The sequence below is a fragment of the Synchiropus splendidus genome, chromosome 10 (assembly GCF_027744825.2).
Source record: "Synchiropus splendidus isolate RoL2022-P1 chromosome 10, RoL_Sspl_1.0, whole genome shotgun sequence".
Taxonomy (NCBI): domain Eukaryota; kingdom Metazoa; phylum Chordata; class Actinopteri; order Syngnathiformes; family Callionymidae; genus Synchiropus; species Synchiropus splendidus.
This window is the reverse complement of record NC_071343.1, coordinates 12,891,365-12,917,792: the sequence shown is the minus strand read 5'-3', so window position 1 is coordinate 12,917,792 and position 26,428 is coordinate 12,891,365. Positions and strand designations below refer to the sequence as shown.

General features: G+C 47.0%; 3 protein-coding genes across 15 annotated transcripts in view; all 3 read right to left on the bottom strand.

The window, feature by feature from the left end:
* Positions 1–578, bottom strand: part of itgb5 (integrin, beta 5) — a 31,728-nt gene extending 31,150 nt beyond the window's left edge. The window contains exon 1 of the mRNA XM_053876560.1: positions 49–578. Coding sequence (XP_053732535.1) covers positions 49–127 — 79 coding nt within the window. The 5' untranslated portion in view covers positions 128–578. The remainder of the gene's footprint in view (positions 1–48) is intronic.
* Positions 579–946: 368 nt separating this feature from the next.
* Positions 947–9,550, bottom strand: rbm44 (RNA binding motif protein 44). 12 transcript variants are annotated; one of them, XM_053877975.1, is made up of 20 exons: positions 9,171–9,549; positions 8,743–9,024; positions 8,533–8,635; positions 8,430–8,457; positions 7,983–8,089; positions 7,785–7,859; positions 6,021–6,154; positions 5,843–5,949; positions 4,080–4,584; positions 3,735–3,790; positions 3,515–3,664; positions 3,261–3,438; positions 2,831–2,865; positions 2,733–2,760; positions 2,594–2,666; positions 2,439–2,531; positions 2,287–2,351; positions 1,724–1,797; positions 1,473–1,647; positions 948–1,357 (listed from the first exon to the last, which is right to left on the bottom strand). In XM_053877975.1, exons 2-20 carry the CDS (start codon positions 8,755–8,757, stop codon positions 1,094–1,096), a joined length of 2,265 nt encoding a protein of 754 aa, XP_053733950.1. In that variant the 5' UTR covers positions 8,758–9,024; positions 9,171–9,549; the 3' UTR covers positions 948–1,093. The 12 variants fall into 12 exon arrangements, with proteins under 12 accessions (XP_053733955.1, XP_053733957.1, XP_053733959.1 ...); XM_053877976.1 differs by having other exon boundaries at positions 8,743–8,992; XM_053877978.1 differs by having other exon boundaries at positions 8,743–8,943.
* Positions 9,551–10,920: 1,370 nt separating this feature from the next.
* etv5a (ETS variant transcription factor 5a) lies at positions 10,921–25,534 on the bottom strand. Of its 2 annotated transcripts, none has more exons than XM_053876169.1 (13): positions 25,375–25,534; positions 23,565–23,692; positions 23,351–23,438; positions 23,230–23,277; positions 22,551–22,601; positions 20,914–21,037; positions 20,547–20,840; positions 19,866–20,188; positions 17,975–18,037; positions 17,780–17,848; positions 17,354–17,523; positions 17,169–17,276; positions 10,921–12,426 (listed from the first exon to the last, which is right to left on the bottom strand). In XM_053876169.1, the coding sequence occupies exons 2-13, from the start codon at positions 23,610–23,612 to the stop codon at positions 12,196–12,198; spliced, it is 1,617 nt and encodes a 538-aa protein (XP_053732144.1). In that variant the 5' UTR covers positions 23,613–23,692; positions 25,375–25,534; the 3' UTR covers positions 10,921–12,195. The 2 variants fall into 2 exon arrangements, with proteins under 2 accessions (XP_053732144.1, XP_053732145.1); XM_053876170.1 differs by having other exon boundaries at positions 17,175–17,276.
* Positions 25,535–26,428: the final 894 nt, after the last annotated feature.

Sequence of the window (26,428 nt, the reverse complement as noted above, 5' to 3'; positions counted from 1 at the left end):
CGACACCGACCCAAACACCCGTCTGTGATGTGCAACGCTTTGTCTCACCCGCCGCCGTCCGCAGACACAGCTGCAGAAGCGTGCAGCAAACCGCGGCTCGCCACATCCACGTCCCCGGGCTCCACATGGTGTCACTCGGCGTGATGATCGAGCAGATTCCGTCTTCGTGGCTCCCACTGATCCTCTTACTGTACCATCTGACCGCTGACTCGAACGAGAGAAAACACAGCAGTTAGGTGCTGTTGCGCCACCTCTGCTTCGATCCGAGTGGAAGTCCACGCATCGCGACGGCTTGGTGGGGAAGTCACTGAGAGATTTCCATTGTTTTTACGCGGCGCTGCAGCGAGAGAAGGCTCCGCTCCGCGCTGCAGATCCACGCGCCTCGCTGGTTCTCCGAGTGTCGCTCACTTGCCCCATCGCACGAGCCGGATCCTTGTGAAACACTCACGGCGCGTCCCGCGGTGACACGGTCGCAGCCCAAACACGGGAACCGTCCACAGGTTCAACGAGGGAAGGCACAATCGCGGAGAGCGTCGGTGTCAACAGAGTGAACTTTTCCAGAAGAGCGCTCCGTGTGTCCGGTGTCGCTCCCAGCTGGAGGCCCCGCCCCTGCTCCAACCAGGACCAACGTTAACCCCTTCGCTTCCCATGGACGCTCCCGACACCCCCGCATCTGAGGCTGCGACATCTAGTGGCGCTTCCAGGGATTTATGAGGGAAACGACCCCTTCTGCTTAGACTCACCAGTCCTGCTCACGAGGGGCTAACTTTTGACTAAGTTTCTGTTCTGCAAGCAGAACTTCAGGCTCCTGCAGCCAGATCACAACATTACATTAAAATATATTTACGATCAACTGTGATCATAAGAAGACTGAGGTCCACAGATGAAATGGTTCAAAGTTTAGGTCCAATAAAGACACACTCTGAGTAGATGATCTTCATATAATAGAACATCTTTGAACATTCAAAATGTACAAACAAAAACTTCTAACTCCACGTTTCTTTTTCCACCTCTTTAACCATGTTCTTTCGAACAACTATATCAAACAGAACACAGACTTGAGTGATAACAACTGGAAGCAACAAGCGCATCACTACGGAGTTACGTTGGCAGGACTGGTCAGGAGCTCAGACATCATCTGGCTGACGGTCTTCAGGGAAATGCCCAACAGTCTGTGCTTGCCATGCAGCTCTGCAAAGGCATCCAGTATCCTCTCCCACCCAACACCTGGATGGCGCTGCTTCATCTCAGCCATGAGGATGTCCATGCTTTCCATGGAGCCCAAATGTGTTGGAAGGAAGCCGTCTTTGGCCGCTGGGTGTGTGGCGATGTTCCTCTGCGGAGGCTGGACCGTCACCTGCACAGAACACGGCATCATTTGGTACCACAGTCAAAGTGTTGCGCCTCCATCTTTGTCAGCGTTTGGAGTGAGCCTCACTCTCCGACGGGCACGTTCGGTGTTTAACCCTCACCTTCCTGTCGATGCAGCCGGGCCCGCTGCTGGGGGCACTGAGGGGCAACACTTGGCCCCGACTGCCTCTCTTGGCCTCCTCCACATGTAAAACATGGCCTTGAACAGTGCAGCCATTCAGGGCTGCCACGGCCTTCAGGGCTGAGTGGGAGCCTCTGACCTTCACAGTGGCCACTCTGGGGGAACAGGCCAGCACCATCTTTCACACTATGTTTTTCTCATCACACTCAGCGTCCAGTCAAAGTTTCTCACCTGGAACTGTTATTAAACGAGGAAATCTTCACATCAACGACACTGTAGTTTTCAAACATGGCAAACGCGTCTCTCTAGGAGAAAGAAGGAGAAGGTTAACAGCGCCCTCTGCTGGTATGAAGAATAACCAACCTACTACTACAACTGTACATTGCTTTTTATTATGAGTCTTCGATCAGAGGTGGGCAATTAAAGGGCCAAGGAAAGAACAGAATGGCTTTAATTCGACACTAAAATAAGGATAAATCAGTGAAAAGGTTTATCCATGCCAAGACATTATGTGCCAAATACACCAATTGATTATATAGTATTTCTTTTAAGATCTCAGTATGAAGATAAATAAGTATTGGAAGCGCATTTTAAGTAGCAGCATGTGTGAAACTTGTAAATATGATATAAAAGCACTTTATGACAAGGTACTTTTTCTATGTACTGAGACAACAAATTCAATAAAAATAAAGAATCATTTCAATATGACTACAGGCGGCTATGGGAGCAGAAAACAGGCATAAGAAAATAAAGACGCATTGAATAAGATAAACCTGGAAGAATTATCAGCTCACCTCCGTCACAGTCAGGGGGAGATTAGAAACACAGAGAGTGATACTCGCGGGAGGCTCTTCTTCATCTTTGCCGATGATTCAAATTGAAGTCAGATCAAAATGGACCATAGTCAGTACTAGCTCCACACACACAGATCTGCCACACCTTTTACCTGAAGCCCCATCATTCCACTGTTTGGGGATCTTGTGTTTGGCTGTGGGCGAAAAGCATTCCACAGCATCGAACCACATCTCACTGGAATTGTCTGCTGACATCAATATCTTGTTATAACCAGGTTTACACCTGCGAAACTACTGCACACATGACCTGGAGACATGTTTAAGGCCGCTCCGCTACCAGAGGTGTTACTTGTTTTTGAAGTTGCTGCTTTTTTCTCTGCCTGTTGAAAGCAAAGCAATTCAAATGTTGCAGAGACTCAGGCGGCATCTAGAGTTCGGTCCCTTACCATGGTGCTTCCAGGGACTTGGTCATCGCTAACCAAAGCAGACAAGAACACTTTAACACTGATTTCAAGGCTAACTGAATGCTTCCTGAACAACTTACCTTGGCTGTGCAGAGGCCAGGAACTCGCCTACCATCTAGACAGGAATGTGAATTAGAACCATTAAATGTTGGAAGGAATATATATATATATATATATGCAGTTAACAACAGTGACGATGCTAAACCGTCGTCGTCGTCGTTGCTTCGGAGAAGAGGAAGAATGTCGCGCATCAGATAAACATCTGTAAAAGTTATGTAACAGTTTCCAAACTACAACCTTATGAAATTGTGATGTTGAAGTTGAACATTTAATTTCATCGATGCCCTAAGGGTCAAGTACTAGGAGACAAAATGTGAAAGAAAAAATAATTCAATGAGAAAAATATGAGACAAGTTCAAGGACAACAATGAAAATGATCGATTATATGAGGAAACATTTGAGATTTAACAGTAGCCAAGATGAGCGCATAAATAAAGGAAGGATTCAGGCCTTTACTTGGTAGGTGGGCAGTGGGATGTAGCTAGTTCCAGTGACCATCTTGGCATCAACAGACAAAGCTTTCAAGTCTTTCAGTGGAACTCCTGCCATGATCTGGTCTCTCATCTCGCGATAGTCACAGTCCAATTTTCGCAGAACAGACACGACCTTGGGCGGAGTGTCCTGAGGCCTAACAGTTGAATATAAAGGGTGAACAAGCACGTCAAAGTAAAGCCTAGCAAGTGCTCACAGGAATCCAACCTCACCAACACTGGGACGGAGCTCCATGTAGCATGTACAAACTCGGTCCTTCACTTGACATGTTGAAAAGTCTCCAGCAGTGCTGCCGACACATGCTGTACTGCAGAGTCAGGACGTACAGCTCTGCATGCCGAACACGCTGGTCCAGCTTTTTCCTACATTTGGCATGAACACCACCAATATTAACATCAGAAACCTTTACTCACTCATGTGTAGATGTATTACCAATTTTTCTCTTGCTTGCAACGTGCTTGAGCTGCTGCATACAGTCTGGTGAATTCCTGAAAGAAACCATTATTATGATTATTATGATGATTATTAGATTTAAATTTCAGCAAAATATTCAGGGGAGTTTCCCTCAGTGTAGAGATGATGGGAGTTCTGATGACAGACAAATACCATGGTCAATAAAGAAGAAGAGACACTGGGTTGTACTAGTATAGTATTGTGCATACTGCACTGTGCTCTCGGATAATAAGATGGAGTATCTAACATGAAAATAGAGAGCCATTAAAAATAAAGGCATGAAGAGAGAGTTTTCCAGCAGCAAGTATAGACTTGTGATGTTACCTTCATGATCCAGTCCAGATCTCGCATGTGGACATCCGTGACCACATTCTTATCTGCTGCCGTGGGAGCATGAGTTTGGGTGGACACCGACACAAACTGGACGTGCTTGGCCCTGATCAGCGGGTCACAGGAAGAGACAGAAGAATGTGGACTCATCTCTGGAGCTGCTTTCTGCATGTCGCTGACGGAAACGCCAACACAAGATCTCCCCTGCCCAGTCGACTGGGCGCAGCTTTGCCAGGCCAGAGAACAGCCAACGCTTTGGTGGTCCACAGTGTTGGTGTGGGAGCGCTCCGTTCCAGAGTTTCCATTCTCATCCTGCACTGCGAGCTCCCGAGGTTTCGCCAGATCATTCGGATTCACTTTCGTGGGAGTGTCCTCAGTGGACAAGCTCAGTGGGACACTGTTAGATTTGGCATCTTCAGGTTCCTCAAACTCAACAAGTTTTTCAATTTCAAGCTTGACTGCATTAAAGCTCTGGTACTCCGGATCCAACTCTGTCGACCTGGAAAACACAAGCACTTTGTATATTACTGGTTGATCCAGTCAGACTAGCCTTCAGAAGCATGAGCATTTAGCTGTGCTACGGAACACATGACAAATATTTATGCCAAGTACAATAAAAAAACAAGACAAAAACAGGAATGCTCAGTAACACTTCAGATTTTGGAACACCTAACAAGCAGCCATAAACTACAGTAGATACTTGTTATGAGGCTGTTCCTCTACCATTCCAGGGTATAATATAGTCTGGCTCAACACGAGGCTCATCAGTACTTTGTAACATGTAATTCCTGGTAGAGATGTAGCAATTGGTTTGCCAGCCGATCCCAGATTTTGGAAAAACTTGACCTGCTGACAGAGATTTATTTTTTATTTTTTCAAATAACTGACATCATACACCTATATTTGAAGCGTGTCTTATTGATAAACAATATCGGTGGATACAGCAGCATTTTGCTTTTAAAAAGTGAGTTTTTAAAGTGAGGCAGTAAAAATTCAGAGCACTGACAAAACAACTCGAAGTGTCCTGACTTTCTATCAGGCTGCAGTTGTGTCTGATAAGCAACTCTGACTCTGCACACAATACAGTACCTCAGGCTCAAGTGCTGGTCCATGCGTTTCCTCGTGGTCACTGCTTATTGGAGCCAGCAGTGCCCCACCGAAGCTCTCTGCCCATGCTAGCTTTTGCTTGACTAGCTTTAAACTGAGAGCAGGGTGGACAGTTCAAAGAGACCAATGACAGTTGCTGTGTTGAAAGAGTTCACTCTGGCCCCTCAACCACAGCTGTGAGTCACTCAGTGCTCTGCAATCGTGTTCCAACCTTCCTACAGTCCACAAACACATTGTGACTGGGGATGCAGTATGACAGGGTTTTTTATTTTGTGATGATATTTTGGGTCAGCTGCACGTCTCTTTGTTCTTTAATGAAGGACCTGTTTGACCACAATCTGTTTGAGTGTGCAGGGTGGAACTGTAGTAGGAGACCAGTAGATAGGATGGACTTCCAACAAGGGAATCAGATATTGGCACTCATCGATCGGTACCACCCTGGCTAATACACATATGGACAATAGCTGGTAACATAATGTACGTCAACTTATCAACAGAGGAACAAAGTTTTGGTGGAAGAGATACCAAAACCCGTTCCTCCAGCATCAACATTGACTTTATAAATCAGGCAAATCCTTCTCGCTGAAGTCATCAACAACTGCCTGTGAAACAGTGAAAGTGAAACATCTCCACTACAGAGCGGCCCAGACCTCTTGGTGCTGAAGCCAGACTGCATGCATGTGTCCAGCGGAGTAGCTGCCAGGCTGTAAAGATGAGTGCAGAGGCCGCTGTGCGACACATCCTGGATCGCTGAAATCTAAAAAGTAGTCAGGTTCCATGAATAAACTTCGAAATACAGCTGGACTTCAAATTTAAACAACTACTCGCCTGGTGTGGGATCACTCTGACCACTCTGTCGTGGGCACCTGGAAAATTTGGGGATGCCATCCTGCACCTCAGGGAGCCAACTATCGGAGCACTGACTGGCAGCCTCCTCACGTCCTGTTCTGTGGCGACCATTTCTTCAACAAGGAGAAATCATTCTTTTGCATGGGAACCAGGACTGGTTCAGAGTCCTGGTTAAGGTGAGCCATTTCTTTTCAAACCTCAAGACTTCAAAATAACTGGGACATTATAGTTAGGTTTCAGTTTTGTTCAGAGTCCTGGTTAAGGTGAGCCATGTGTTTTGGAGGGTTAGGTTTAGAGGGAGAGGCTGGGGAAAGGGTTATGGCACTGAGAAACCTCCCAATGTCCTCAAAAGGAGAGCAATACAAACACGTGTGTATTATCTTTGTGAGAACCTGTATGCATTTTTAATCAACAGAGTGAGGAGATTTTTGCTGGTCCTCACTTTGTCAAGCCTCAGTTTGAGGGTCAAAACTAAAAATTGCTTGGTTATAATAATTGGGTTTTTGTTTGGTTAAGAGTGAAGGTTTAGTTTAGCCATTTGCTATAGATGGTTATGTTTATGGGGAGAGGCTGGGGAACAGGCTTTTAGCTAGAGGGGCATCTGGGTCCCGTGGACGCCCTGAACTGCAAAACCTGAAAAATTGGACGCCCATTTATCTTTCAGATGGTAGTATTTGCACGTCTCAACCCTGCACCGGCACCTTGGCCACCGCTGACGCCATATTTGTTTACGGGGCAAATCTCACGGTTATTCACATCTCGCGATTTGTGACACTCACATTTTCATTGGTCGATGCGGCATGGAAGAGCGACGCCATCACATGGCTGGTAAGTTCACATAGTGAGAACTGCACTGGGGAGATCTTGCAGCGTTTGCTGAACAATGTATGAACAACTTGTACAAATTTTATAGAGAAATATTTACAGTTGATGCTGTCCTTGTTCATGCATTGGCTATAAAACATATTCCAGACCAAATCGTTGTGTGAAAATTGAAAAAGACAAGACAGACAACATTCGTGGACAACATTCATCCTGGTGTGTGGTGGAGGGGAATGGGCTGGGGGTGGGGTTATAGGTTGGGGGCGGGGCATGTGTGCGGGGCTATGTACACCCCGTTTCAAAATCCTAGCTAAAAGCCTGCTGGGGAAAGGGTTATATCAATGTATGTCAATGAATGTACTCACTAAGATAGGGAGACAAACGTGTGTGGGTGTGTTTATACTGCCCCGTGAGGACCAATTACTGACAATACACCATCCTTGTGGGGACCTTTTGCCGATCCCCATGGGTCCAAACCTCAATTTGAGGACATTTCTGTCACTTAAAATCATGTGAAAACTTTAGAGCAACTGTATTGTAGCACAAAAGGTAGAAGCAGAATTACCATACACTTAAGGTTGCAGGTTTAAAGTCATCAGACATCAGACTTTTAAACTTTAAACAATGCATTTGACTGTGAGCTCATTCAAAATATCAAACTAAATCACAAGGTGCTTTTAAAGAACCGAATGACATGAGGAGTGGGAGGGAGTGGTGCTGGTCATCGAATGATTCTCACAACAACTCAAAAAATCTCTTGTCAGATTCCAACATATTTGGCAAGAATTGAGTGTAACTTTTTCCCCTCGAGAATTTAAGAATGAATAAAAAAAAGGTTTCCAGAAAAAGGGGCATTTCAGTTGGTCTAGCCGCGCACGTCCCTGCATTACATACACCACAAAGAAACAGAACAGAACTTACGTTTCAAAGAGACATATCGAGGACACAACTCAAGTGCAGGATGTCTTTGCAGAAACTGCTGGAAACCTCCTTCATCTCAAGAGATATGAAATGAAAAAGTATTCAAATAACATTTAAACCCCATCAAATATCAATACACCTTCCAACATAGAATTAACAAGCCTAAAAGAAAGACTGAATTTTAAAACTAACACTCACCAAGTATGATCTGTCTGTCCTGTGAAGACAGATGGAGATACCAGGCCAGCAGCCTTTTATCATCTCTTTCAAGGACCTGGTAAGTGGCCACCAAGTCAAAAACAGCCCTGAAACATAGCAGTTAAACAGCACCCTCAGTCAGCAGCCTCACAGGTGCCATGCATGCATGCATGCATTCTTTAGACGAATACGCAGGTGAAACTAGAAGAACTCAATGGAACTAAAGGTGTTTGAGTGTCTGCATGTGCAGCCTATTGAAGAAGAAGAGTAGTAGTTAAACAGTATTTAACAGACTCACTCAACAGTCACCAAAGCTCCCATCAATAACGAATAATTAAATTCAAAAACACATTTATCAAAACCTATTGTTTTCAGGCAGTATTAAAACATTTAAAGGTGACTACTGATTTGAAAGACTCTTATCTTCATGGGGCCCTGGGGACATGCCTTTGCAAAAGGAACTTCCTGGTCCTGGCTGTGGATGAAAGGTGGAGGTCAAAAGAAGCAACTCAGGAACATAGTGGTGAAGCACGTGGATCACGGCACTTACTAAACCATGACGCCTGGATGTAAGAGCTGTACACAGAGGGGTCGGCGAAAGAAACACCTGAAACGCCGCAGTACTCAGGCGCGTCGTCCGCGGCCCAAACCATCTGGAGACGTTGGAAAACGTTAGCTAGGCCGGAGTTCGACTCTCATCATCAAACCTGTATTTTTACTATACTATGAGACAGAGTTTGCGTCAGAAAAAAACTATCACCTGATATCCCGCCATGGTGCAGTCAGAGTAGCGCAGTTTCGACGTGAGCGAAACGGACAACCACGGATGGACGTCGACGAGACGCCTGGGAAAATGAGCTGAAGCTGGCACGTGTCTCTCCTCGTTAGTGAGGTGACATCACTAACATGGCACTATCGACTCATCGATGTACCCTTGGTGTCGGTGGCGTTCGAGCTTCTCCTGTAGGCGACGCCAACTTATATCTGTCCTGCCATCACATCTGCCATATCTTGAAAAACGATTTGGACATTTGGGGGAGGACTGTTAAAATAAAATTTAATTCGTTTACTGTGCCATGTTGGGTCCTCAACTGCAACTTTTAGATGATTGTAAATTGTTTAGTAAAGTTTTTTTTCCTGACGAATCTGCCAGATGATTCACACACATAAAATAAACATCGAGTTTACCTCTCCTGGAGTTCCACTTAGTGCGCGTGCGCTGTCAATCCTCTACGTCACCTGACCAGCTTCCTGTTCACCTCCTCGTAATGTTCTGCTTTGTTTTGCCTGAGAAACTCGCTGCTCCTGTGTGTTAACTTCATCGTTGTTTGGCTCACTGGTACCAGAACAGTTACATAACCGTGAGGTCGTGTTTCGTCATTACTATGGAAAAATCAAACCAATTGTCGCAACAAGTGGAAAGACCGTCTCGGTGGAGTCGCTTTGCCGAGCATCTTTACACGGAAGGAGAGTTATCATAAACGATATCGGTGAAATACCTCGGTTGACGCCACAGCGTGAAGAAAATACAAACGAGAAACCCACGGGATTTAAGTCTAACGATTTGTGAGATGCTTGGAGTCGCCTGTGGGTGCAGTGACTACATCCATCCACCAGATGGAAGCAGAACTATATATACTGTATATCAACACAAACTGGGTGGCGGACGTTTGTTGTCGTCTTACCTCGAAATCGGTTATATAAGACTCAGAACTCTACGTGGTTGACCGGCTGAGTGAGTGAAAAAACAACTCAGCAAATGTTTTTTTTATGCTGCTACCATGGCAACTGAAGATTATCGGCAACTGTCGTGTTGCTCTTATCTAAGAGTGTACACTTTAATAGCAGAAGGGGTCGTTGACCAGTGTGTTCGTGATGACGTCAAGGGACCAGGATCTCTGCTGCTGGTTCCACGCATGTTGTTGTCTATGCAATGTCAATGCAATTTCCCCTTTGTTACGCAAATAAAACCCCCTTACAAATATGTTAAAGACAAAGACCCAACACACAATAACAACAATCTCCATAAAAGCACCATGCATTCATATATATATATATATACAGGGAAATGGAAAAATAGTCATAAAAAAGAAAAACACAGAACTGAAAAACCAGCACGCACAAAAGCTCACATGCAACATGGAAAAAAGGACTGAAAACTAACAAACTGACACAAAAACATAAAGCACACCTCATAAAGAACATCAAATATAATCATTCAGAACTGCATGAAAATACACGGAAGCCATGTGCAACTTGAAAAAGGATATCAAGTGAAATCCACAAAGCACAAATACATGTGCACACACTACAAGATACTGATGGAAAACACTGGAACACATTTGGACACAAAAGACAGGAATACTCAAGACACATATTCTGATGGAAAAAGACGAGAACATTCTGTAAAGTGATACGCAAATGTGTGCGCAATACACAAAGCACAGAACAGTAATATGTAGACAAAATACAAGGAACCTCATATTCTAGCAGTGGAGTGGCTGAAGACATAGAGGTTCATCGACTCTTGCTTTGCTCCTTTGTCCTGCACCTGTATCAACACTAGGCTGGGCCGATTTGGATTGTTCTCTTTCCTAACTGTCCTGGCTCACTATGGTGCATTATGAGCTCTCAAATGATGATGCCACTCTGATATTTCCAACTTGATTTTGAGGTCCACTTCATAATGGGTCATCAAGTGGCCATCACTGAGAGACTTCTGGATCTCGACATAAATGCAAACCATTGTTCTCCTTCAAAAGAACTTTCTTTCTGGATGCAAAACAACACTTTATTTTGGGGCAAAAAAAAGTCAGGAGTCAGTGGGAGCATGTGACTGGAGGCTTAGTGGGGTCAACCACATAAGCAGTGTAGCACTCAGCTGACTGTGAGGGGTGGAGCAGGGGTGGGGTGGGGACTGACAAAACACACCAGTCAGTGAAGCATCAAGGAGCGTTTATTGTACCCAGTACAGATTATCATAAACTCAGCAGTGTAAGAAACACATTTTGAGGAGAGGGAGGAGCAACAGAAGCCTGTACAAGTGCAGACCACCACCCCGGTCTTTCACAACAAAGATGACATCATTGTTAGTTTCCCAAACACAGGCCTGTTACAGAAGCAGTCTGCAGTCGTAGGATTATTTATTTAAAAAAGGTAGGTGACTATCAGAGCCAGAACTATACAACAATAAAATAAGAACAACTGCAGCCTTATAGCAAAAATATATACTTTATATAAGTTCGTCTTTGTCCCCGTTCAATAACACAAATAACAAAACACAAAAAAAATGCAGATAATATCACAAATCTTTGTCCAAAAAGACAGTAAAGCGATATGTTGGTGGATGTCAGCAGAGAGACCATGCAGAGAGAAGTCTTCCCGCTGAGTTTGGCGGAGGAGGAGGATGAGGAGGAGGGACGCCGGATTTTCGTTCGCATGCGTGATGCTCCTGCCATACTGGTGCACCAGAGGAACGCAGACAGAAATACCAAAACCAGAGGAAACATTGCTAATAATCAACACAGCTGTGGTTCTCGCATCCCTTTTGAAATCACTGCTAAACCGCTTTGGACGCAGTCGCGTACCGTTAAAGAGGAGACACGAGCACGGGCAGAACAAATGAAACAAACATGTACACGACAGAACCGCAAATCCAAATGGAGGTGGAGAACACCTCAACGAAACCGCGGAAAGAAGATTACAGTCATATCTACAGAAACAAACAGAAACAAAATTCAGAATGTGTCGTTTGGGTCGACCCGCCTCGCAAATTAAAGCCCTTTTCACGGATCTGGTGGATCAGATGTGGTGACATGAGAGGAAGGCAGCTATAGAATAGTGCTCCACTAGAATATACGTAGGTGGTTGGCTTCCTAAAAGATTTGGATTCCTGATTGTTTTGAACAGATTGTCAGAGGTGGAAAGGAGGGCTGTCAGTTTGTCTTCAACGTTTGGTCTCCAGATCTGCTGCAACGAGTCGTGCTTTAGGAAGCAACTCCGTCCACTGGCCTCACAAGCGCCTCCCTGTCTCTCTCTCGTTCTGCGGTGCAGTGGGAAGTCGGGGCTCAGGTTCTCCCCTCATTCTTGTACAGCTGCAGTGCATTCATGGAGGGGTTCCACTTGGAGAGTCCTGCTCAGCAGTTCTACCTTGGGTGTCAAGAGACTTTGGGAGTGTTTGCGTGTGTGTTGTGCGTCGGGGCCTGGCCACAGATCAGTAGCTGCAGCCGTCAGGGAAGGGCAGGCTGGCCACGCACTGCTCCCCGCCGTCCAGCAGGTAGGGGGCAGCATCCTCGTAGTGGGTGAGAGGCACGGTGTCCTCATCCAGCCCAGTCATGTTGTCCAGGTCGGCCTTCAAGTTGGGCCTCTGGTTGTCGGGGAAGGCCATTGAGAAGAGAGCCTCGGGGTCGCACACAAACTTGTACACGTACCTCTCTCCTGCCACCTAGAGGAGTGAAGAGAAGAGTAATGTCACAACTCACATTCTTGGAATTGATCGTCATGTCGCAAATTTTCTTAGATAACATTCAACATTTTATTTGGAAAACTATAGACTGTTCTATACTTCTATAGACTGTTCTATTTTTTATCACACAGTATTCACCTCTTTTAAACGTAGCCTAGCATAACAGTGAATGTCGAGTTAATGTGTCTTAGTGTAGCGGGTGCTTAGGGGTGTGGTCTCTCACCCAGTGGGTTGATGGGTAGGGACACACAGGTGTTACAAAAGGAATGGAGACTGTATGGGACGCACGGTTGCTTTTTGGAGGGTGAATAAACACACTCAGACCTGACCTGTGCCTCCTACTCCTTTGTCCTACCACATTGGTGACCCTGACATGGACATGCATGAGGTGAAAGAGGACGTTTCCTCATCGGCGGCCGATGGACGTGTTCCCCTTCGGCCGCAGCGCTCCAGCACGCACAGCCGGTCAATGTTGACGGATGGGTGAAACTGCCTGAGTTTTGGCAGAGCGATCCTGCTCCTTGGTTCGAGCACATCGAAGCGCTTTTCCACCTACGAGGAGTCATCTCAGATGAGTCGAGGTATTATTTGGTGGTCGCGGCTTTGGACCGGCAGGCCACACGCCGGGTGATGCAGCTCCTGCGGGATCCACCACCTCATGGAAAGTACGCCGCGCTGAAGCAGCTCCTCCTCCGGCGTTACAGCTTGTCAGCAGCGGTGAGAGCGGATAGGCTCCTGTCGTTTCCAGGCTTGGGCGATGGTTCCGCTGTGGACCGGATGGATGAGATGCTGTCGTTACTCGGGTCAGAAAACGGCGGTTTCCTGTTCCCACATCTCTTCATGCGCCAACTGGCTGCCCGCTCAGCTCTGGCGAACTCGCCGTGTCTTGCCGCTGGTGATTTCCGTGGTTCGGACACCCAACAGATGACTTCACAGCCGGCAGAGTTGCGATGGCGGTCGGTGTCTCTGATCGACGACGGCGTGGAGACCTTTGTTTCTTCCATCGGCGTTTCGGCAACAAGGCTCGCCGGTGCGTCCCACCTTGTGCGTTCGAGTCGCCGGGAAACGCCGGAGCCGGCGCTCAGTAGCAGCTGTGGGTGCTGGCGATCGAGAGGAGCTGCTCTTCGTGAAAGACTCACGATCAGAGAGACGGTTCTTGGTGGACTCTGGGTCTCAGAAAAGCCTCGTTCCCCCAACGGACTTGGATTTGTCGGCGCGGGGATGCGGTCCGTCGTTGAGCGCTGCTAATGGATCCTCCATAGAAACTTTTGGCACCAGGTCGGTTACTGTTTGTTTTAATGGGCGCAGTTTTAATTTTGACTTTGTGGTAGCTTCCATCACTGTTCCCATTATCGGTGCAGATTTTCTCTGTGCCAATAGTTTACTGGTGGATGTGGCTAATCGCCGTTTGATTGACGCGTTGTCCTTCTCCACTTTGCCGTGTCAGACTGGGGGACCCGGGTCATTGACTCACGCTAGCTGTTCAGCGTCGACTGACATTTTTCAGAGTTTATTAGCAGATTTTCCATCCCTGACAACGCCAGCATTTTCAACCGCTGTTACCAAGCACGGTGTGGAGCACTTTATTCCCACAGTGGGACCGCCAGTTTTTGCGCGTGCACGGCGCCTTGACGTAGCGGAATTAGCTACAGCTAAGGAGGAGTTTGCGGCTATGGAGCGTTTGGGTATTGTGAGGCGTTCGAACAGCCCCTGGGCTTCACCGCTCCATATGGTGCCAAAGGCAGATGGGTCTTGGCGTCCCTGTGGGGATTTTCGCCGCTTAAATAACGTAACTGCGCATGACCGTTACCCCATCCCGCACATTCAAGATTTCTCAGTTCGTTTGGCAGGCATGACAGTGTTCTCGAAAGTGGATCTGGTGCGTGGCTATCATCAAGTTCCGGTGCGTTCCGAGGACATTCCGAAAACAGTGATTACGCCTTTCGGGTTGTTTGAATTTTTGCGGATGCCTTTCGGCCTGAAGGGGGCGGCACAAACCTTTCAGAGATTAATGGACTCTGTACTACGTGAACTGACATTTGTGTTTGTCTACCTAGATGACATTTTGGTGGCCAGTCCATCAGTAAAGGAACACTTGTTGCACCTTAGGCAGGTCTTCCAGCGCCTCCAGGAGCATGGCTTGATCGTTAACACCGCAAAGTGTCAGTTTGGTCTGCCAGTGATCGATTTCCTGGGGCATCGTATTTCGTTGCTAGGTGCGGTTCCGTTGCCTTCTAAGGTACAAGCCGTGACTGATTTTCCTCGGCCAGTCTCGGTTAAGTCTCTGCAGGAGTTTCTGGGCATGGGGAATTTTTACAATCGGTTTCTGCCCCAAGCTGCTCACCTTTTGCAGCCATTATATGAGGCCCCGAGGCTGAAAAGAGCCAATGATGAAATTGACTGGACACCGGAAAGGCAACACGCGTTTGACGGCGCTAAGGCTGCCCTGGCCAACGCAGCGCTTTTAGCACACCCTGTGTCTCACGTGCCCATAGCCCTCACAACTGACGCGTCAGACATAGCCGTGGGTGCCGTTGTCGAGCAGCGGGTGGCAGGTGTGTGGCAGCCGCTGGCATTTTTTTGTCGAAAACTGAGGGACAGTGAGCGCAAATACAGTGTATTTTATAGGGAATTGCTAGCACTTTATCTGGCGACACGTCATTTCCGTTTTTTGCTGGAGGGCCGTGCGTTCACGGCGTATGTGGACCACAAACCATTGACGTTTGCAATGGCCAAGGTGACTGAGCCCTGGTCCGCTCGCCAGCAGCGCCATCTTGCCGCTATTTCTGAGTTTACCACAGACATTCAGCATGTGGCGGGTAAGGCAAACCCTGTGGCAGATTGCCTATCTCGGGTGTTGGTGTGTCCGGTGTTCCTCGGCATTGATTTTTGTCAAATGGCTGCTGATCAGATCGGGGATCTGGATATTGTTGCACTTAGGTCAAGTGATACCAGTCTCAAGCTAGAGGAGGCAGTAGTGCAAAAGGGAGGTCCCACCCTGCTGTATGACGTATCCACAGGCCGCCCCCGCCCCGTGGTTCCGATAGCTTGGCGGCGTCGGGTTTTTGAATTGGTGCATTCACTCTCTCACCCAGGTGTCCGGGCTTCGGTTAAGTTGGTGGGGGCCAAGTTTGTTTGGCCTGGCCTCCGAAAAGATGTGAAGAGTTGGGCGGCTGCGTGTGTGGCGTGTCAACGAGGTAAAGTACACCAACACACAAAGGCCCCCCTTGAACCGTTTTTGGTCCCAGCCAAGCGTTTTGACCACGTACATGTTGATTTGGTGGGACCTCTACCTCCTTCGCAAGGTTTTACGCACTTACTCACAATGGTAGATCGTACTACCAGGTGGCCGGAGGCAGTTCCTCTTTCCTCCACGGCATCTGCTGATGTAGCGCGTGCATTTCTCTCCACCTGGGTTGCCCGTTTTGGTTCCCCATCAGACATCACCTCGGATAGAGGTTCTCAGTTTATTTCAGAGCTTTGGTCAGCACTGGCTAGGTCCCTGGGTACTGAGGTCCATCGCACTACTGCGTATCATCCACAAGCTAACGGCATGTGCGAGCGGTTTCACAGATCGCTCAAGGCGTCACTGCGTGCAGCACTTTCAGATGCTAACTGGGTGGATCGCTTGCCTTGGGTGATGTTGGGGTTGCGCTCAGCTCCTAAGGAAGATCTCGATGCCTCTCCTGCGGAGTTGGTGTTCGGCCAACCACTCCGCCTGCCAGGGGAGTTTTTGCCGGAAAGCCCAGTGGCCCAGTTTTCGAGTGAGTCTCCAGTGGCTCCAGTGCCAGTGCACCATTTTTTCCCGCGTTCGTTCGTGCCTGCGGAGCTGGCCACAGCTCGCTTTGTTTTCATGCGTCATGATGCGCATCGGTCGCCCCTTCAACCTCCCTACGATGGCCCATTTAGGGTGCTGGAGACGGGTGCAAAGACTTTTGTATTAGATGTGGGTGGACGCACAGAACGCGTGTCGGTGGACAGACTCAAGCCAGCTCATTTTGTGACAGGTGAAGAAGTCATGCCAGCCCAGGTTCCACGGCGAGGGCGCCCCCCCCACCAAAACCACGTTGGTGCCATCTTCTAGTGGGAAGCCGGCAGCAGTTCCTTCTACGAGTCACTCAAGTAATTCATGTTAAGAGTCCTGGGGCCCTCAGGTTTCCCTCTGGGTGTTCGGGGGGGAGCTGTGTAGCGGGTGCTTAGGGGTGTAGTCTCTCACCCAGTGGGTTGATGGGTAGGGACACACAGGTGTTACAAAAGGAATGGAGACTGTATGGGACGCACGGTTGCTTTTTGGAGGGTGAATAAACACACTCAGACCTGACCTGTGCCTCCTACTCCTTTGTCCTACCACACTTAGTTACTTTTGTCCAAGCTAAATGCTAAAATGTTTATTTAATATTAGCATAAATGAAGAAGAACAGTAGGTTTATTTTAACAAATAAAGTGGCTTCACGTCATTGAATATTGATTCCTTGTGATTTTTTGATAACAGCTGAGTTTATATGATTAAGATTCAATGTGTTATCTATAAAGACAAAATTCTCATTCAGCATCGACTCATTCATTATAAATATTTGCATTTCTAGTTAGCTGCTGGCTGTTGTAGCAAGTGTAACGGTTTTAAGTGCGCAACTGTGACGGTCACGTCATTGTAGCTTGGTGCAATAATGGTCAACACACAATGGTGAATAAAGAAGAGGGAAATAAAAGGGTTAACGTGCCTTTACCTTCTGCATGATGCCCTTCTCGTAGTAGTAGCGCAGGGAGCGGCTCAGTTTGTCGTAGTTCATGGCAGGTCGGTTCTTCTGGATGCCCCAACGACGAGCCACCTGTAACAGCCACCAGAACTTGAGATGAGTCATTGCCAGTTGAACCTTTCACAGAGCACACTGCCTGAAACACTGACCTCCTCGGGCTCGATCAGCTTGAACTCCATTCCGCGGCCGGTCCAGGCGATGAAGTGGCCGTTGGCAGGGTCGTCCAGCAGCGTGACCAGGAACTGCCACAGCTGCAGGGAGCCACGGCGCTGGTAGGGAGGCCCGTCCCGGTAGACGGACGGCTCCTGTTTTACTTTAGCTGTGAGGAAACGAGAAGAGTGTTGGTCAGATTTGTCCTTTATCACCAGCGTGGTGAGACATTCGTGCCAGCTGGTAGCTGAGAAGTGGACTGGCTGTTCAAGATGTCCATGAAAAACAAGTCCAATTTAATTCACGGCAGTTTAAGTGTGCGCATTCAGCCAGCACAAAACCCATGTCATGATGGCTACTTCAGAGTGAGGACTTTTTTTAAATAAAGATCCGATCAACTCCCAAAATCATGTCACTTAACTCACCTTCTAGTCTCTCGGGGACCACACAGGTGTCATCAAAGTACAGATGAGGGTCTCTGTCGTAGGAGAAGTCTGTTTGAGGAGAAGACAACACTGTTAATGAAGTCTCTTTTGAGAACCCTGCAAGAAAAAGGCCCTTCACTAAAGCTCCAAGCTTTTCTGCCTTAAACAACAGCAATAAAAACCACCTGAACTTACTTTCATGGTTATTTTGGAAGAACGGCCCCACTCTTCCGAACGATGACTGACAGTTAGGCACTTCTGCAAACAAAGAAGGAGGGAGAGTGTAAATATAGAACAGAGATGTCCCAACCAGTCTGTCGGATCAGATACAACATCCAGCAGCTGACGGAAACGTCGAGGACAGTGACACTGCAGTGGATGAGGAGCCGCTGCTTTAAATGAGATTTGCAGCTGGAGCTGCAAAGAGGTCTTGGGTGGATCTATAAACAGGGTTCAATAACACACAGGGCACTGGCGAACTGCCCACAGGGTCCATGCTCTTGTCACAGTGCTCACTTCTGTACAAGACTTGTGTCATACGTTCCATTAGCTAAAGTTTAAAGCCTCAAAAACCAAGGTCTAGTGACCCTCTTCCAAGTGAGAGGATCTGCCAACTGAAATATATTAGAGATGGGAGCGCCCAACACCATATATTGCTTAAAGTTATGGTGCCAGGTCATTTAAAATATGCATCATTAGTTAAGTGAAATGATATAATAAGACTTATAAATTGGCAAACATGACAAAAACCTAATCCAACATGGCGTCGCTTGCATGTCAGTCAAGAGATCCAGCGGGATTAGGACAGCGCTTTCTGCTCTTAATCTTCATGGCAATCAAGTGACACCAGTCCTTCTCAAAGGCTCAAGGCTGGAAGCCACACCGACCTTCAACATCTACTTTTCTCCATCAAGACACACAGAATCTGTGACTGTAGGCTGTTGCCAGGCAGCTCAGGAAGGAGACGCAAAGATGGACTTTGCTACAGCCATGTTTAAACATTTACAACAGCCATATAAGTGGCTCAGGTCATATCAGGAATGACCCTGGCTATGGAGACAATATGCCCCTTCGTCATTGAGCGGGACACTTCGTGTCCTCTATCCATCCAGAGATGATAGTTCTCTGTGACGAAGGTATTTAAAGGCCATAAGCAGCTAAGAGGATTTGTCATTACATCACAGTCCAGTCCAGGCCAGGCCAGCCGGTCAAGCAGAGAGAGAGCGTAGACGACGGCCAGGGAGAGTGTTTGAGACCAGATTTCAGGAAAAGAGGATGTTAAAACAAAAGGGACGACAGCTGGGTGAGTGGGTGCAGAGGTCATGTGACCAAACACTCATCCAGCAAATGTCGCTGGCTGGTTTTAAAGGACAGCTCTGTCTCTTCAGCAAAAATGTGTTGCAGCCACAGAACTCGCTTTGTTAATTCAGAGAGGATCCAATTTGAATCCACAGAAACCAGCGCTAGTTTATCACTGCAAAGGCTTGGTGGGTTTCTGTCCTGTTGTTCTGACTAGATTTAACCAACAGCAACAGTCTTAACGCCTAACTGAGTAGAAAAAAAATACCATAAACAGCAGAACTTCTCTAACAATTTTATATTTTTATTCTGAAACTGTGGGTGATGTTTTTCTGCAACCTTCAAACATGGTCAGACTACTCCAGTCACCTCAAGAGATCCCAGCAAAAGTAAGGAAGTGTAGTTGTGTGGCTCTCTCCTAAGCCCTCCTGGGATACTGGCCCAGATCTATTCCAGGTAAAGTCTCAGCCAAGTCCTTCAGTGCACCTGGCTGGATGACCCAGTTACTTTGTGCCCTCGAAGGCTTTGCTTGAGCTCAAAGACCCACTTTTCCTTGACTGCCGTGACTCTGGAGGAATGGTGGAGATTAGGTTCGGACACAGCGTGAAAGAAGTAGCTGTGTTGTGAGGCGTCTTTGGCCCGCTAAAAATTACAGTCAAGTGTCAGAACAAACCAGACACATTCCTCACTCCCTGCCCGACTCGCTCTCGGCACAGGACAATTACGGTCATTCAGGGAACCACAGGCTGTCGGCGGGAAAGGGGAATCTCCATTCATCGCTACTCACCAGAATCGAAGCAGAAGTCACGTGGCTCTTGTTTGATAGCCATGGGATGGAAAGGAGCCTGGCGAGGAGGACCCAGAGGAGGTCCGGGCGGGCTCATGGTGGGCATGCTCTGCTCAGCATAACGTGGGTCAATGAGCTCTTGCTTGAAGCCCTGCGGAGGCGCGGGCACCAGCGGTTCAGACATCTGACGATGGTACGGGGGCCGGCATTCTCGCGGCAGGCTGTTGCTGCTGTTATTGTGGGGCTGTGGCAAGAACTGGGGGCGCCCTCGGTTTTCTGAGGGCGGGAAAGGCAGACACGGTTCTGACATCTGCCGCTGGAACCTAGAGTTGGACAGAAAAGTGCAGGAAATTTATGTCAAGCAAAGAAGATCTAAGGCAGTGGTAAGCGAGACACAAGTGGAGACTCCAGAGGCAGAGCAGCAGCTGCCCAAATGTTAAGATATCGGCCTCACATTTGCGTGCCCATATGCGCCTGAATGTTATGCGTGTCACTGAGGAGTCCAACAGTTGGTGCACAATCCACCGTACTCACTCAACCAAATAACTTTTTGTCACAGCAGATGTGACTGCTGCAAAATATTGTGCGTTTTGTTACATAATCTCTTTCAAATTACAAACCTTCATATGTAATACGAGTTTGGGGAGAAATGAATCCACATGTTCTGGATGCGCCGCTCACCTGTGCTCAGGTGTGAAGTTGTTGGCATCCTGGCCAATCAGGGCTCGCGGCACAGCGAAGGGCGGGCTGTGGACTGGCAGCGGCGGTTGGTTGGCAGCGGCCGCACTTGGTATGGACTGCGGCGCGTGAACAGGACGTGGGCCCGCGGCTGGGTTGGCTACGTTGGGGTGCGGCGGAGGGGTTCGCTCGCTGAGGGGGTGCGTTCCTGCAGCACCGGTGGACACACATGGGGACACTGGTGTGGAGGGAGGGGTTAATGGCTTGAATCCGGGGGTTGGCTTTCTGTCACAGGCACTGCGGATGAAAAGAGGAGCCAAAGGTCAGACGCTGCAGGGCGACCGATACACGGTGTGGTGATGGACCCTACCTGTAGCTGTAAAGGCACTTCTCTCCGTATGGCATGGGACTCCTGTCCTGGTGACAGGGGGAAAGATCTTTGGATGGACTCAGCTCGCGCTTAATCTTGGCTGGAGGCGGGCCATGAAACATCACTGCAGAAAAACAGAAGCATTAGATTAAGTCCAGACATCACCTACACAATCGAAGCCATAAACAAAAGCGCAAAGGCTATCTTAACCACATTTAGACATGATGGACGACGGAGGCCTCTATTCCCCCGGCTGACACAGCCACTTAGCAGTTATTTATTACCCACTTTATTGACGGACGACTGCGCTCTTTGAAAACAACCATCTATCTGCCAGTGCTACTGTAGTTAGCATGATCCTAAATGCACTACACACACAGAAGCTATCAAACTCCTCATCCGATTCCCATTAGAGCAGCCAGCACCAACAGCCATGAATCAGTGCGGCCGTAATGTAATGGCAGGGAGTGATTTTCTTCTCCTGGGCTGTAACCATTAGACACTGGCTGCAGCTCTCTGCATATCGGCTCCAGTTTCCGGGGCGCCACATAATAGCCGGGCAGAAACTGAATCTCTGGGCACAGAGGAGCTGAAGCCAAATAAATCAACACAGGTTCTGATGGACCTGTGCTCAGTCAACAATAGGCATGTGATCTCTCTTGTGTCCGCCGTGAAGCCTAATGGCTCGAGTCAGATCCCTCATAAGGGGTTGGGGGGTAAATAGCGGGGCGGTTAGGGTCGAGTATACACGCTGCTGCCAAGCAAGTCACCATGACTTTGAGGAAAAAGTGTAGAAAATGTGTAAATATGAGGTCTGTAACAGGATGAAGAGTGCAATGTAGTTATGGCTCAAATAAAGGGAAAGTAGCTGGAGCAAATCCACCACAAGATTGAATGTATGCAGGAAGCAACGAAACAAAAACGGACTCTTGCCAGCTCAAATGAGCAGCACCGACCACAAAGTTGCCGCCATGATTATTGTGTAATTAGAAATGAGAGGCGAAACCTGCCGTAGTGCAAACCTCTCCGAAAAAGAGCGAGAGAGAATTCCTGCAGCCTGGCAACAGCAGCCAAACTGCCTCTTACACCCACATCCACTGACACAAGCTTCACAAAAAAGATCTGCTTGCAGGACTTAACATTCGCAGCTAAGCATGATTTAAAGCCCTGACAGAGATGAGCGCCAACCACACCCAGTCACCCACGCATCAGCCCAACTCCCAAAAACCCGGCAGAAGGAGAGGTCATGAGATGCCCTGGCTGCAATTTAAACATTTTAATCCCTTGCTGCTGTCTAAAGACCAGTCGCAAGAGAAGGCTTTTTGGGGCCTGTTGAAGTCAACAACTTCTTACAGGCAGCTCTGTAGTGCGAGGAGTATCCACCGGAATCTAGCTCGCTCCAGCCGCAGCAGCAGCAAGGCTTAAGTGCGGGAAAGTGTGAAATCAGATTAGGAGCTTGGCTCATGTGATGCCCCATGCCAATCGGCTGATTAAACTCAAAATGGTGGATTGTTGAAGCAGAGAGAGAGAGGAGAAAGCAAAGGGAGATTCTCATCCCTGGAGCCAGACAGATTGTATTCAACAGCGCGACACAGTCAGGGACAGTAACTCAGAAAATGTAACCATTCAATACTCACAGTTGTCTGACTGGAAGTCGGGAACAAACTGCTCGTCATCAGGAACTTGGGCTGCAGAAACAAAACTTGTCAGTAAAGCACTCCAGACAGAGCAGAAAATGAATAGGTTGCTAGAAAAGGTTGGTCAGCAGTTTTTTTCATGGCGGTACTTTGCCCTAAAATTTGTCACATTCCCCTTAAGTTAATCTTCAGTCCGTTTTCTTGCCCAATTCCTCTTGTCTTAAAGGGTTCACTACAATAGCAAACGAAATAGAAACACTGTCAGCAAAAGAGGAGCGTGGGCTTAGAAGAAATAAAAAAGAAAATAATGTCATTCATTTTGAAGGAAGAGGCAGTTAAGAGAAAATAATATGATGGGATAATAAAACGTGGGCATTAAAAAAATGGAATCAATATTCATCCATTTGGTGGGAAAAAAATTATAAAATTGGCTTTGTCGCAAAGGAAGATTTATAAAATTGAAAGTATGTGGGATGACTGGCCGTATAAAAGAAACTTGCATTGTAATTGAACTCACTAAAATGGAAAAAGGTAGACAAAGAAACAAGCAAAACAGACAAAAAATAGCAATAACGTATCCAATTTGAAAATGACTGGAGCTCACAGGGGGGCGTGCCATGTCTTGCACAGGTGAGTCTTTTCTTATCTTAAAATGTGGAGCACAAATTTCAAAGCTCACCTTCAGCAATCCAGATCTCCTGCAGCTGACTGAGGTCCTGAAAGAGCTCTGGACAGACAAATGACTTGAGTGGCTTATTCACATCAAATCAGTGATCAGTTTTTTAACGGAGGCAACATACCTTCTGTATCCAGGGCGAGTTCGGCGTCGATAAATTTCCTCTTTCTGTCGTTGACTGGTCTGTTGTGTGATGGCTCCTCCACATGAGACTATGGAACAAAGATAAGCAACATCACTAAAGAGCAAAGACTTGGGGATCAATTCTCCAAGTGGTGTGCAACAGTGGGATCAATGTGGTGCTGTACATTGAAGTGTGATGTGGGAGGGTGACTTACGCTGGGTGGAACCATAAATGGGACTTGCTGGTCATAGAATCCGTCCATGTTATCTGTACGATTGGGGGCACAGATATTAGGGGGAAGGGGAGGCGCTCGCCGTTAAAGCGATAGCTCTTCACAGGTCTCTGGAAAACACAACCAGAGAAGCTTCAGATACAGTGTTTTCAGCCACCATCTTTTGTTGTGGCCACAATCTGCTTTTCATGGGAATGATGTCATATAAACACGACACCACGAACATAGAACATTAATATTAGAGTTATATAAGGCTCCCAGGCCATCTGCAGGAACCGCTTCTCACCAGCCCCAAAAAAAAGCAGCAGTGAAAAAAGGGCCAATATTTAGAAGTGATTGGAAGTTAAAGGCTAATAACACAAATGATGTGGAGCTCCCGGTGAAGTTCAACACAAATGATAATAAGCTTCAAGCGGCAATAACCAGCACTGGCCTGACATCTCCCTGAGCAGGGAATTATGAGTCACTCTTCCATCTCTGGTTAATGGATGACAAATAAAGGGATAGCTGAGGGCAATTATGACAGATGCAGCGTGGAGATACAACAAATATCAGGCCGCACTTCTTGTGGCGCCATGTTAATGCAACACTTAACACTGGAAGGGACACCGGCTTGCACACACTCAGCTGGGCTAAAGCTCAAATTGAATCATACAATGACAGCAAAGGAGAGTTAAGGGTGCTTCAGTTCAAATGGTAAGCTCACCTTAATGCACTATATCTTCAGAACCTATTGATATAGTTGCACCTTTTTCATATATTTTACAAAGAATATGAAATAAGCAACACACAGAGCACATTTACGTTGTGGCTCTTTTAATTTGTCATGCCACAATACAAGTTAATCCCAGTATAAAAAAATGACTTGGTTCATTAATAGTCCATAAACACACCACAGATTTTGAGACATACATTTTAAAAACTGTTAGTTTTTTTTCGTTTTTGATACGTAGGTAGATAAAATTCAAAGGAGGTTGGATCGCAATTTATCACATTTATAACGCTCAATATTTCTTTCCTTCAACGGGCTAATCTGACATTGGAAAGCCCTGCACAGCTCTTAAAAGTTAACACACCATCATCAACACGATTTTCCAGACAACCCTCGTTTAAAGAGTCAGTAACCACCGTGGCGTTCTCTGCGATGCGATACAAACGCAACTGTAGCACTGAAGTAAGCACATTTAAAATCAATTATCATGAAATACACTTTTTATTTTCGACTTGTGCTCAACTTTAGAGACCGTTTCACATACAGTGATACTTGTAATATGAGGGGAAAAAAGGTGAAGTAAATTGTTACAGAACCAGCTCGGTCGATGAACGCACCTCCCACCACTTGCGCAGACTTTGGAGCTTTGCAACTTTTATTTCCAGAGTTTTCAGGCACTGAAGTTTTAAATCTCATATGCTAAGGTGGGGGGACAAAGATCAGCCGACACCCCCTCCGCTCAACACCTAGCAGTCCGCCCTTCCCCCACCCACCCCTCCCCTCTCCCCCTTGTTTTTCTCAATGAAGTGAAACTCGATCCGTGCAGAAACACGGGAGGGGAAAATGCGCCCGTCCATTCATAAAAAAGGAAAAACAAAACTAAAAAAACAAGTCACCTCTCTGCGCGGACATAAACGTGTATCTTGAGCACTTCACCCACATTAAAAACATGCTCCAACAACAAAATCAAAGCGCTGTGAAAATGGTTGCCAAAGTAAAACGCTTTTACTAAAATGGCGCTGCGCTTGTTTTTAAGCTAAATATCAGCACATTAACCGCCAACGTGGAGTTGCAGGTTACCTTTCAGACGTTTATATCCGATAGATGTATGAAAACAACCGGTAGAAACATCCACAGTTGGACAAACAGCGAAGATAGTCTTGTGCGCACGGATACGCTGATGCTTCTCCCTCGACTGGCGAAACTTGACTGAGCTTTAGTTAATGGCCCACTCTCTTCTCCCCTGGGCGAGGGCTGCAGGCAGAGGCGGGCGTTGAGTGGCTACTGCCGCTATCAATCAAGCAATGGACCAGTGGAAAACGAGCAAAGGAGGGCTTGCTTTCACCGCCGTGTTCAACCAATCAGAGGGCAGCAGTGGACTATTTTTATGAATGGCTGGATTTCATTCACATTTTTTCTCGGCTTCAACGAAGTGCTTCTTAAAGGGCCAGCAGCCGCGGGACGTCGTCGTCGCGGACGGTCATTAACATAAAGCGATTTTAACGAGAAAGAAAAAGCACTTTACCAGACACATGCGCCGCAGACATGAAGAGGAGCTACTCAGAAATTACAAGAACACAAGTTTGTTGATGAAAATATTTTTATTAGTCATGGAAAATAATAGACTACACTCTTCTCCTCTTCCATGTAAACAGATCTTTCTCGATCATCTTCACTCATAAAAACCTCTGGAGGATCTCAGGTTTGAATATAGCTCTTGCAGCAGAAAAATCCAGTTTTTACCGTCTTCAAACCTGAATTTTCTCACTCAGCAATAGGAAGAGCAGCCTGTCCCTTTAAGACCCAGTCGAAAGTTAATATTCCACCTCAAAGGGAGCTAAATTAATGACAAACTAATCTGATGCAAACATGTTGTCTCACTATGGTGTGAACTGATGCAATCACAACTTCCTGCCAAGTCAAAGGTCAGCAATAAATAGATTTGGCCATTGTCACCTTCCCTCCCAAATAAGGAACTCCTTTCTTGGAATTTTTGCAGCAAAGATTTTAAAATAAATTCCGGCAGCTGGCATAAAAATCTATAATCCCTAAAATCCCTCCAGAGATTACACCGCTGCGGTAGGGACAATAATAGTAGGAAAAGATAAACACATGCAGGACATGTCACGAGTCC